The 13,459-nt window shown below is 44.9% G+C and overlaps 1 protein-coding gene across 1 annotated transcript in view; it reads left to right on the top strand.

Moving 5' to 3' along the window:
• dock3 (dedicator of cytokinesis 3) overlaps positions 1 to 13,459 on the top strand; it is a gene marked incomplete at its 3' end in the record, with an annotated part of 71,641 nt that overhangs the window by 13,527 nt on the left and 44,655 nt on the right. The window contains exons 2-5 of the mRNA XM_083907665.1: positions 3,600 to 3,683; positions 3,867 to 3,907; positions 7,200 to 7,255; positions 10,070 to 10,166. Coding sequence (XP_083763791.1) covers positions 3,600 to 3,683; positions 3,867 to 3,907; positions 7,200 to 7,255; positions 10,070 to 10,166 — 278 coding nt within the window. The remainder of the gene's footprint in view (positions 1 to 3,599; positions 3,684 to 3,866; positions 3,908 to 7,199; positions 7,256 to 10,069; positions 10,167 to 13,459) is intronic.

The following is a 13,459-nucleotide window of genomic DNA, read 5'->3' as shown; positions in this document are numbered from 1 at the left end:
TATCACTCTCACTCTCTCACCCTATCACTCTCACCCTATCACTCTCACCCTCTCTCTCACCCTATCACTCTCACCCTATCCCTCTCACTCTCTCACCCTCTCTATCTCACTCTCTCTATCTCACCCTATCACCCTTTCACTCTCATCATCTCACTCTCTCTCTCACCCTCTCTCATCCTATCACTCTCACTCTCTCACCCTCTATATCTCACTCTCTCACCCTCTCTCATCCTATCACTCTCTCACCCTCTATATCTCACTCTCTCACCTTCTCTAGCTCACCCTATCACTCTCATCATCTCACTCTCTCACCCTATCACTTTCATCCTCTCACTCTCTCACCCTCTCACTTCCACCCTCTCTCTCTCACCCTATCACTCTCACTCTCTCACCCTCTATATCTCACTCTCTCGCCCTCTCTAGCTCACCCTATCACTCTCATCATCTCACTCTCTCACCCTCTCTCTCTCATCCTCTCACTCTCTCACTCTCTCTCTCTCACACTCTCTCACCCTCTATAGCTCACTCTCTCACCCTCTCTAGCTCACCCTATCACTCTCATCATCTCACTCTCTCATCCTCTCTCTCACCCTATCACTTTCATCCTCTCACTCTCACCCTCTCACTTCCACCCTATCTCTCTCACCCTATCACTCTCACTCTCTCACCCTCTATATCTCACTCTCTCACCCTCTCTAGCTCACCCTATCACTCTCATCATCTCACTCTCTCACCCTCTCTCTCTCATCCTCTCACTCTCTCACCCTCTCACTCTCACCCTCTCTCTCTCACCCTCTCTCTCTCACCCTCTCTAGCTCACCCTATCACTCTCATCATCTCACTCTCTCACCCTCTCTAACCCTATCACTCTCACCCTCTCACTATCTGGCCTTTACTTCAGTCATATTGTCTGTATCAGATTTCATGGTCTCATTGCTCTTCATCCTTCTCCTGTTTCCTTCTTCCTGTGTGTGTGTGTGTGTGTGTGTGTGTGTGTGTGTGTGTGTGTGTGTGTGTGTAATCTATGAGACAGAAACATGAACTGAATGAATAGATGAGACGAAGGAGTGAGAGAGAGTGAGAGAGAGAGAGAGCGTTAATGAACGAAGACGACAGCAGCCGTCGGCCACAGTCAACCCACGTCCAGCAGACGGGGACACGTGTCTCACTGTGTCACGTCCACATCTGTCTCTGCTGTCCACAGAGAGACAGCCTGTAGTTTTCAAAATAAAGGTCAGACTTTCTGTCCGTCAACACTAAATCGAAACCCCGTAGTTTTCAAAATAAAGGTCTGATTTTCAGTCCATCCACACTAAATCACAACCCTATAGTTTTGCAAATATCGTAGACGTAAACCGACGTAAGGTTTTATTCACAAAGTGTTTTATCTTTTATTACGTAGTTAGAATTGAATTTCTCCCACACCAAAGTCCATAGAGAAAACCAGTGATTTTAGCTCACAGAGACACAGGAGCTGCTGGTCCACTGCTGCCTCGTGTGGTCACTTTGTGTCACTGAATTATGTCTAAATTAAATATTTTAAAAGCCGAATTGACAAAATCAGTCATTGTAAGTTAGTGATGGAGGCAGCAGTGGATCAACAACTCCTGTGAACTCCTGTGTGCTGTGATGTTAAAATCACTGGTTTACTCTATGGACTTTGGTGTGGGAGAGTGAGTGACTTTGGTGTGGGAGAGTGAGTGACTTTGGTGTGGGAGAGTGAGCGGTTTACAAACTTCACTTTCCTGTTGTTAAAGTCCGTCTAACAGTGAAGATAAAGACGGGAACGTGTTCTTTAGACGTCGTAGACTTAAACTGACGTAGATTTTATGAGCTGCGTTGTTTTGCTAAGCGGCTGAATTTAAATTGTTGCTAGTTTCTCCGCTGGCAGCCATTTTGTTTTCGCTGAGAAGCGAGGGTTAAGCGTCTCAGGCTGCAAAGTAGGCGCTTACATGCTAACATGCTAATGTGACGTAAAAAAAAATAATAATGCCGAATGATCGTATATGTTCTTGGGCATGGATGCTAACGTAGCAGTAGCAGCTAGCACCAGATGTGACACAGCAGCTCCTGTGAGCTAAAATAACTGGTTTTCTCTATGGACTTTGGTGTAGGAGAGCGAGTGGTTTATAAACTTCAGTTTCCTGTTGTTAATGTCTAATGCTAAAGCTAACGTGGATATTATTATGTATGTTCTAGACACAGGGGGCGCTGTGCTCAGCTCGCGTGCCTCTGTTTTCATTCTCGTCTTTCCAGGGATTAACCACAGGTCCATACTGGGTTTCACTGGGATTAAGCTTAATCTGGACGACGTGGGTCTAAAAATAGACGCACGATCGTCACCCGGATCAGAGTTGTTCATTTTCATCGTTAAGCCTTTGATTCGTTCGTGGACGTAAAACGTCCTGAATCGTTAATCCTGAACCGTTTAATCTGGACAGACACGGTCTGGTCTTCACACATTTACTGTGACTAAACACACACACACACACACACGAACATCGTGATTTAAATATCGTGATAATATATTGTATCGTCAATAAATATAGTGGTAATTTATCGTGAGTTAAATATCGTGATAATATATCGTATCGCGATAATATATCGTATTGTAATAATATATTGTATCGTGACTTAAACATCGTGATAATATATCGTATCTTGAGGTAAACGTGATAATATATCGTATTGTGACTTAAACGTGATAATATATCGTATAGTGACTTAAGCGTGATAATATATCGTATCGCGATAATATATCGTATCGTGATAATATATCGTATCACGACTTAAACATCGTGATACGATATCGTATCTTGAGGTAAACGTGATAATACATTGTATCGTGACTTAAACGTGATAATATATCATATTGTGAGTTAAATATCGTGATAATATATTGTATAGTGACTTAAATATCGTGATAATATATCGTATAGTGACTTAAATATCGTGATAATATGTCGTATAGTGACTTAAATATCGTGATAATATATCGTATAGTGACTTAAATATCGTGATAATATATCGTATCTTGAGGTAAACGTGATAATATATCGTATAGTGACTTAAATATCGTGATAATATATCGTATCGTGACTTAAATATCGTGATAATATATCGTATCGTGACTTAAATATCGTGATAATATATCGTATAGTGACTTAAATATCGTGATAATATATCGTATCGTGACTTAAATATCGTGATAATATATCGTATCGTGACTTAAATATCGTGATAATATATCGTATAGTGACTTAAAAATCGTGATAATATATCGTTTTGGGAGTTAAATATCATGATAATATATCATATCGCGATATCTCTGCTGAATCCCTAATTTATCGCTAACGTACATGGATAGTTTTATATTTTTTATATTTGATGCTCGAACAGAAACTTTCATGAAAATAAAGAATAATAAAACAAATCGAAAAATTAATGGCTGAGTTTGTTATTTCTGAATAAAAGTCAGTGTAAAGTCGTCTCTGTTAACTCTGGGATCAGCTGCTGATCCGTTCCGGGTTTTTTCTGGGACTGGCTCCAGCTCCAGCTCCAGGATCTCACCTGGTTCCTCTGTGTCTTTGTCTCCTCAGTGATCTGCTGCTTCAGAGGTTCAGTTCCTCAGGGTTTGTCTCTGGAGATCGGAGAGATGGTCCAGATCCTGGAGAAGTGTGAAGGTAAGACTGTGACCAAAGTCTGGAAACCACTGCTTCTCTCTGTGGACTTTGGTGTGGCAGAGTGAGCGGTTCACAAACGTCAGTCTCACAGTGAAGATAAAGACGTGAACGTGTTCGGATGTGATGAGTTTTGAAGCCTTTTAAAGGAACAGTGTGTGAACTCTGATCCTCTCGTTTCCTCAGGATGGTTCAGAGGATTTTCCACCAGGAAGCCGAGCGTGAAGGTGAGAGAGAGACGACTGATGAAGCTTCACCTCGGTGATGCTCGTCATGTGATCGCTGTTATTTCCTGACATGACGCGGCGGCAGGATCAGCTTTGTGTGGGAATCGCACCGTCGTCGTCGTCGTCCTCATTTTCCGGTCTAACACACAACGCAGATTAGAAAAGAAGGGATGAGCTAAGAATAGAAGAAAAACTGAGGAGACGACGGATTTAGTGTCGAAAAAGGAACCTGATCTATCGATCTATCCATCATGCAGCTAAAATAGCTTCATTAGCTAGCTACAGTAGCTCCCCTACAGCCAAAAATTAGCTTAATTATAAAGCTAGCATGATAGCTGACAATAACTAGTAATCATACAACAAAAATAGCTAATCTATCTGTCTGTCTATAGATATATCTATCGTGCTAGTTAGCTAGAATGATGCTAGCTAGTGAGCTAGAATCTATTTATCTATATCTATCTTGCTAGTTAGCTTGTGAGCTAGACTCTACTCATCTATCTATTGTGCCAGGTGGCGTGTGAGCTAGAATCTATCTATCTGTTGTGCTAGTTAGCTTGTGAGCGAGAATCTATTTATCTATCTATCTTGTTAGTCAGCTTGTGAGCTAGAATCTATCTATCGATCTAGTTAGCTTGTGAGCTAGAATCTATCTATCTATATTTATGACAGTAGCAGTGATGTTAGCCGTATGCTAACACACACACAGAGAGAGGCAGAGAGACTGTGTTTGAAGCTGTTTTGTCTTGCTAAAGGTCAGAGGACGTCAGATGTTCCATTAAGACGGACGGTCTGAACCATGTAGACGCTGAATAATTTAGAGCCGCAGTGAAAGGGAAAAGCAGCGTTTAAATTTAGAGACGGGACGTTTGTCTGTCTCTTGTCTCTCTAACTGCTGTAATGGACGCTCAGAGACAAACAGACGTTCTGCTCGAGAAGACGAGCATGTGTTGTTTCTCTGGATAAAGGTTTAACGTTTGTGTCGCCACTCAGACCACACTGGTGTCTTTGTATCCATCCAATTATCCATCCATAGCTAAAGGTTAGCTTAAAAAAAATTAATCAAATGTAAGCTAAAACACATTATTGCTGACATCCATCCTGTGAGCTACATAGCAACCATCTTCTGTATCTCGTGAGCTAGCATCCATCCATCCTAGCTACCGAGCATCCATCGATCTACTGAGCTAGCTACCTAGCATCCATCCAAGCTACTGAGCATCCATCCATCTATCTCATGAGCTAGCTATCTAGCATCATCCAAGCTACCTAACATCCATCCATCTATCTCATGAGCTAGCTATCTAGCATCATCCAAGCTACCTAACATCCATCATCTATCGCATATCTAGCTAGCTAGCTACCTACCATCCATCCCTCTATCTGTCTCATGATCTAGCTCGCTAGCTACCTAGCATCCATCCATCTATCTCATGAGCTAGCTACCTAACATCCATCATCTATCTCATATCTAGCTAGCTACCTAGCATCATCATCTATCTATCTTATGATCTAGCTAGCTAGCTACCTAGCATCTATCCATCTATCTCACGAGCTAGCTACCTAGCATCCATCCATCCATCCAAGCTATCATCTATCCATCTTGTGAGTTAGCTAGCTAACTAGCATCCATAGTCCATCTCATAATGTAGCGAGGTACCTACCCTAGTATCCATCGATCCATTCATCTCATGAGCTTGCTAGCTAGCCAACACCCATCCATCACCTGTCTTGTGAGCTAGCTAGCTCCTTAGCATCCATCCACCATACAGCTAAACGATAGCTTGAAGACAGTTCGCCAAATGTTTTGAGTTTCAGTGTCGCTGATGCTTTAAATATTTTAGCCATAAATTAAAGAATTCACCTTATTGATTGAATTTTTTTTATTATTGGTAAAATTGTAAATAAAAATCAAAGTCAGACAAACAACAACATTTCAGTGAAATAAAAATTACACTGAAGACGATCTATCTTCATGAGAGATATTGGCTCGTGTGTGTGTGTGTGTGTGTGTGTGTGTGTGTGTGTGTGTGTGTGTGTAGCTGTTGTCACACTTGGCCTCTTCAGTGACGATGACAGCGTTGACCGCGGCCGACACCGTGCGACATGTCTGTGAATCACAGCAGCAACAATGGCCGCATTCCATTTCAGTGTGACACAGTCAGTGAGAGAGACAAAGATACAAGAAACCACAACAGTTTCACTTAAACCTAAGAAAGTTGTTGTTGTTAAATTGCTAACGCGTCATGCGCTAACGTTGACGCACTAAAAGTCTTAAACTTTACGTCGTTTACTGTACTTAAGTATCAAAAGTAGTGCTAGGTCAACGTTAGCGCGTCAACGCGTGGTGCGTTTCCATGACGACTGAGCGTAAAAAGACGCTGTGCGTGACGTCATGTTTACGTGACTCCCGATCGTTAAAATTAGTCTCTGAAGTGACGCTAAACTTCAAAAAAACAGAGGCAAACATACACAGTAACACAGGTACGCTAACGTTATTTGTAGCGCTGCTCTTTTCCTTGAATAAAAAGTTTGACTGTAGGCGCGCTAAAGGAGCTAACGCAGCTAACTGGTAAACGGTGCCTGGACTCCACTGCCGTGGCACGGAAACACGGCGTCACGCGCCTTTTTCCCGTCAGTCGTCATGGAAATGCATTAACGGCGTTAACGTGCGCTAACGTTGATGCCATTAACGCCGCTAACGCTAACTTGCCCAGCACTGAAATTTAAACACTAGCCTCGAGGAAAACGCCTGGACCTACGTCGATCGCGACCTCGTACGCTAATAACGGCTGTAATCGCGCGATTAGCTCGCGTTTTACTGCTCTTACGACATAAACTGTGACGTCCAGGGACACGAGGCCGGGGAATCAAACTCTCGACCTTCACGCTGAAGAGATGGTGAAGAAGCAGAAGCAGAAACAGAGGATCGCGTTACCTGCGCCAAAACAGAAAAGATTGATCGGTCTCGGTTTCTAATAAAAAATGCAGTGTGTGTGTGTGTTTGTGTGTGTGTGTGTGTGTGTGTTTGTGTGTGTGTGTTTCCCAGAAAACACAAAGGACACGTCTCGTTATTTTTAGTCCAACGAGACACCGAATATTGTTGTTTTTGTGCAAATGAATAAAGGACAAAGAGACATTTTGGTCTCAGATGTTTAAATCCGGTCCAGATCTCGTCGTTGCCATCTCACGTTTTCCTTCATTCATTCATTCATTCATTCATGTGTTTATCCTTTATTTAGCCCGACAGGATGTGAGACATTTGGTGAATCTGTCTCTCGTCTTTCTGCAGGGAGTTTTTCCGGCCGACTACGTTCACCTGAAGAAAGCAGTCGTCGCAAACCGAGGGTAAGTTTTTCTACGATCTTTTCTGTCGGTGTTTTTTCCGTTAACATTGGTTAAAGCTAGCGCTGGGCACGCTAACGGCGTCGACGCTAACGCACGGCGCGTTTCCGTGACGAGTGACGGGGAAAAAGGTAAGCGTGACGCCATGTTTGCGCGCCGCGGCACCACAATCAAGGCACCGCTTAACAGTTAGCTTCGGTTAGCGCCGTTAGCGGCGCCTACAGTGGAACTGGAGCGGTCTGTTTATGTTTGTTTAAAGTTTAGCGTTACATTAGAGACTCATTTTAACGCTGTCAGTCGTCATGGAAATGGTGGTAACGTTAACGGCGGTTAGCGGTGTTAGCCGCGTCAACGTTAGCGAATGACGCATGACGTTAACACGGTTAGCAGGTTTACCGCATGCTATTCGTTAAAACCGTTTAAGTTCCATTCGACACGTTCCCGTTTTCCGTCGTTTAGCATCTTCTGTGCTAGCACTTACGCTAACCCCTATCTCCTTCTGCACTTGGATCCACCTTTTCTATCAAGTGGATTTCTTTCCAAGACTTTTTTCCCATGTAGCTTATTCGTCTCTTGTAAGTCACTTTGGATAAAAGCGTCTGCTAAATGCTTCAACGTAAACGTAAGCTAGCGCAATTAGCCGCGCAACGTCACCAAGAGGTGTCGCAAAAACTGCCGACTGTGCCGCCGCTGCTTCATCCGCGAGCGACGAGATGAGGGCGACGCGGGCGAGAAACTGCGCCGGTTTTTGCGATGCTAAAAATGCTAATTGGGCTAAATGCGCTAAATCTTACCCTGCGGAGGAAGAAGAATTGAGAATTGTGTCTCAGACGGAAGTCTAATGACTCTCAGTGGTTCTCCTCCTGTACGTACACGTACTGGCCTTTAGGGGGCGCTGCTGCTGAACGTGAGCCTGCTAATGCTAGCAGTATAGCATAAAGCATAAGTTATCGGTCGCCTTGTTTCTGAATCCCTTTATCCGAGTTCAAGAGGACGACTTTTTTTTATTCGCTGACGTAATTATCGTGAAAACATGTTTTTTTTTTTTTTTAAAGCCTCTCATTTGCATAAGAGTTTAATTAAAAGGCAGAAACTAAATTAATTAGTGAATCTTTTAATGTTTTCACTAAACCTCCAGGGCAAACTGTGTTTTACTGAGTGGAGGAGGAAGTGTGTGTGCGTGTGCGTGTGCGTGTGCGTGTGCGTGTGCGTGCGTGTGTGTGTGTGTGTGTGTGTGTCAGGATCTACAGTCTCATTATAGCGACACATAAAAACAAGCGCCCTCATATAAATCCTGACATTTTAAAAGCATAGTATAGATTTGTTGTGGTTATATAAGATATTTATATCCAGACTATTGTGTGTGTGTGTGTGTGTGTGTGTGTGTGTGTGCGTGAGTGTGCGCTATTTTAAGAATAAATTCAAAACAATTTATCTTGCGGTTATCTGCGGTGACTGTGAGCCGATCTCCCCACACCAAACCTCACAGAGAAAACCAGTGATTTTTAGCTCACAGGGACACAGGAGCTGCTGGTCCTCTGCTGCCTCGTGTGGTCACTTTGCGTCACCGAGTTAAGTCTAAATTAAATATTTTAAAAGCTGAATTCACTAAAATCAGTCATTGTAAGTTAGTGATGTCGGCAGCAGTGGATCAACAACTCCTGTGAACTCCTGTGTCTCTGTGATGTTAAAATCACTGGTTTACTCTATGGACTTTGGTGTGGGAGAGTGAGTGACTTTACAAACTTCAGTTTCGTGTTGGAAAACGTAATAAAATCCATGTCAAATTAAGTCTACGACATCTTAAGAACACGTTCGCGTCTTTATTTCACTGTTGGACAGACTTTAACAACAGGAAACTGACGTTTGTAAATCACTCACTCTCCCACACCAAAGTCCATAGAGTAAACCAGTGATTTTAACATCACAGAGACACAGGAGTTCACAGGAGTTGTTGATCCGCTGCTGCTGACATCACTACATTCACATGTGTTGTTTTGTCTATTCGGCTTTAGAAAATCTTTGTTTAGACTTACTTCAGTGACACAAAGTGACCACACGAGGCAGCAGAGGAAAACCAGCAGCTCCTGTGTCCATGTGAGCTAAAAACGATGATTTTCTCTATGAGGTTTGGTGTGAGAGGAGAGGACGAGGAAGAGGAGATAAAGACGAGGGGAAAGTGGAACAGAAGGAGGTGAAGAAACGACTGAGAAACTAAAGTGTAACTAATGTGAGTGGAAACATCAGGCGGCCGCCAGCGTTAGCTCAGCTGGGACAACGGCTAATGTAGCACAATGGCTTTTATTAATTAATCAGTCATGAGACGGAGAGGAGGAGGAAGAGGAAGAGGAGGAGGAGAAGGAAGAGGAGGAGAGGTTTTCTAATATTCCTGACTCCAGGGCAGAGGCAGTGAGTCGTGTACGAAAGACGTGGAAACGATGATTCTTCATGTCGAGGTGAACTGAGGTGATTTAAACGAATCACTCTCCCACACCAAAGCCCATTGAGAAAACCAGTGATTTTAGCTCACAGGGACACAGGAGCTGCTGGTCCTCTGGTGACTTTGGTGTGGGAGAGTGAGTGACTTTGGTGCGAGAGAGTGAGTGACTTTGGTGCGGGAGAGTGAGTGACTTTGGTGCGGGAGAGCGCAAAAATGGAGGCGGAGTCAGATGAACGCGATCAAACACGTTGTCAGACCACCTGACTCGGTCGAGCTCCAGAATGTTGACCTCCTGTCACAAAAAAACAACAAAAACAAAGTGAACTGTCCCTTTAAGACCGTCTCACGTGTTTGTCCGTCTGGTTGTCTCCACACAGTCCTCATGAGACCGTGGTTCCTCTTGAAGACCCCATCGTCACCGAGGTGACGTCCACGCTGCAGGAGTGGGCGTCGCTATGGAAACAGCTCTACGTGGTGAGTCAGCACTTTTCTTTGAGCTTTAGCTTCTTGGCTGTGAGACTACGGTGGCTTTGGAGTGACAAACACTACAACATTAAAGAAAAACAGAGAGTGAGTGACTTTGGTGTGGGAGAGTGAGTGACTTTGGTGAGGGAGAGTGAGTGACTTTGGTGAGGGAGAGTGAGTGACTTTGCGGGAGAGTGAGTGACTTTGGTGCGGGAGAGTGAGTGACTTTGGTGTGGGAGAGTGAGTGACTTTGGTGTGAGAGAGTGAGTGACTTTGGTGTGAGAGAGTGAGTGACTTTGGTGTGAGAGAGTGAGTGACTTTGGTGTGGGAGAGTGAGTGACTTTGGTGTGTGAGAGTGAGTGACTTTGGTGCGGGAGAGTGAGTGACTTTGGTGTGGAGAGTGAGTGACTTTGGTGTGAGAGAGTGAGTGACTTTGGTGCGAGAGAGTGAGTGACTTTGGTGCGAGAGAGTGAGTGACTTTGGTGCGGGAGAGTGAGTGACTTTGGTGCGGGAGAGTGAGTGACTTTGGTGCGGGAGAGTGAGCGACTTTGGTGCGGGAGAGTGAGCGACTTTGGTGCGAGAGAGTGAGTGACTTTGGTGCGGGAGAGTGAGTGACTTTGGTGTGAGAGAGTGAGTGACTTTGGTGTGGGAGAGTGAGTGACTTTGGTGTGGGAGAGTGAGTGACTTTGGTGTGGGAGAGTGAGTGACTTTGGTGTGGAGAGTGAGTGACTTTGGTGTGAGAGAGTGAGTGACTTTGGTGCGAGAGAGTGAGTGACTTTGGTGCGAGAGAGTGAGTGACAGTGACTTTGGTGCGAGAGAGTGAGTGACTTTGGTGCGAGAGAGTGAGTGACTTTGGTGCGAGAGAGTGAGTGACTTTGGTGCGGGAGTATGAGTGACTTTGGTGCGGGAGAGTGAGTGACTTTGGTGCAGGAGAGTGAGTGACTTTGGTGCGGGAGAGTGAGCGACTTTGGTGCGGGGGAGTGAGCGACTTTGGTGCGGGAGAGTGAGCGACTTTGGTGCGAGAGAGTGAGTGACTTTGGTGTGGGAGAGTGAGTGACTTTGGTGTGAGAGAGTGAGTGACTTTGGTGTGGGAGAGTGAGTGACTTTGGTGTGAGAGAGTGAGTGACTTTGGTGTGGGAGAGTGAGTGACTTTGGTGTGAGAGAGTGAGTGACTTTGGTGTGGGAGAGTGAGTGACTTTGGTGTGAGAGAGTGAGTGACTTTGGTGTGGGAGAGTGAGTGACTTTGGTGTGAGAGAGTGAGTGACTTTGGTGTGGGAGAGTGAGTGACTTTGGTGTGAGAGAGTGAGTGACTTTGGTGTGGGAGAGTGAGTTTTATTTCACAATATGATGCTCAGTGTATTCACATCATGCAGTGACAACACACACACACACACACACACTGAAAGGCTGAATCTTAGTAAATGGATGTTTGGTACAAAAGTTTTTTTTTTTTCAAATGCAGCAGAGCAGAAAAGGGCGAGAGACACCCACAGTCATACTCTCTCTCTCTCTCTCTCTCCCTCTCTCTCTCTCTCTCACACACACACACACAGATGCACAGGGACAAACACAGACATGTCCTTCATGCACTCTGTCCATGAGTGTTCTTTCCTGGTCAACACACACACACACTCTTGTACTTGCTGCATACTGAGGACCAGGTAAAAGTGTTGACAAAGTGAGGACCAGCATTTCCACTTTATAAATCAACACAATTACAAATATCTACTTCATGAATGACATCTACAAAGAATTACTGGTTGCAGTACCATAAAATGTCTGCAGGTGGAGCCCCAGAGCAAGTGTGTGAATCCACCAGGGCTGGAAAAAGTGAGGACCTCTGTTAAAATCAGAGTATAACATGTTTACAACCTCAGGAAGTGATTTGAATGAAAAACAAATCGAGGACCGACCAAAATGTCCTCACTTTGTAAAAATGACCTCACTTTGTTGGTTAAAAACCTTCACTGGTCCTCAGTATGCTGCAAGTACAAGAACACACACACACACACACACCTTTTCTCTCCTGTGTGTTTTTTCTTGCCCTTTGCTCACTGCCATAGGGAATTTACACTGTGTGTGTGTGTGTGTGTGTGTTTGTCTGTGTGTGTGTGTGTGTGATTGCGCCCCCTGCAGGCCGGCCATCCTGTTAACACTGTAGTTTGATTGACAGTGTTTTAACACCGCCTCTCACACACACACACACACACACACACACACATCATCAGCCTAATTATAGAGCTGTCTTTGACAACCAATCAAACGACTCGTCAGTCTGTCAATCATCATGGAGTGATTAATCACAGCTGACGACCACAGAGAGAACACTTCAGTCTGGTTCAGTCTGGTTCAGTCTGGTTCAGGGACCAAAAGAACTGTCCTCAACCTAGGGGAACCTTTAGAGAATGTTCTCTAAAGGTTGTAGAAAAGGTACGTTCTGGGAAGCAAATGGGCAACCAAAAACTAACATTAGGGGAACATTAAGAAAGCTTTCCACAGCAACCACAGGAGAACCTCAGAGGGGGAAACCTGTGAAAGGTTCAGCCCTTCACCTCCTCTCATCCTCTCACCTCCTCTCACCTTTACCTCCTCTCACCTTCACCTCCTCTCATCCTCTCACCTTCACCTCCTCTCATCCTCTCACCTCCTCTCACCTTTACCTCCTCTCACCTTCACCTCCTCTCATCCTCTCACCTTCACCTCCTCTCATCCTCTCACCTCCTCTCACCTTCACCTCCTCTCATCCTCTCACCTCCTCTCACCTTGACCTCCTCTCACCTTCACCTCCTCTCATCCCCTAACCTCCTCTCACCTTCACCTCCTCTCATCCCCTAACCTCCTCTCACCTTTACCTCCTCTCACCTTCACCTCCTCTCATCCTCTCTCATCCTCTCACCTTCACCTCCTCTCATCCTCTCTCATCCTCTCACCTTCACCTCCTCTCACCTTCACCTCCTCTCACCTTCACCTCCTCTCATCCTCTCTCATCCTCTCACCTTCACCTCCTCTCATCCTCTCTCATCCTCTCACCTTCACCTCCTCTCACCTTCACCTCCTCTCACCTTCACCTCCTCTCATCCTCTCTCATCCTCTCACCTTCACCTCCTCTCATCCCCTAACCTCCTCTCACCTTCACCTCCTCTCACCTTCACCTCCTCTCATCCCCTAACCTCCTCTCACCTTCACCTCCTCTCATCCTCTCTCATCCTCTCACCTTCACCTCCTCTCATCCTCTCTCATCCTCTCACCTTCACCTCCTCTCATCCTCTCTCATCCTCTCACCTTCACCTCCTCTCATCCTC

Source organism: Microchirus variegatus (assembly GCF_963457635.1).
Source record: "Microchirus variegatus genome assembly, chromosome: 21".
In the NCBI taxonomy this organism is placed as follows: Eukaryota; Metazoa; Chordata; class Actinopteri; order Pleuronectiformes; family Soleidae; genus Microchirus; species Microchirus variegatus.
This window is presented reverse-complemented; position numbering and strand designations above follow the sequence as displayed.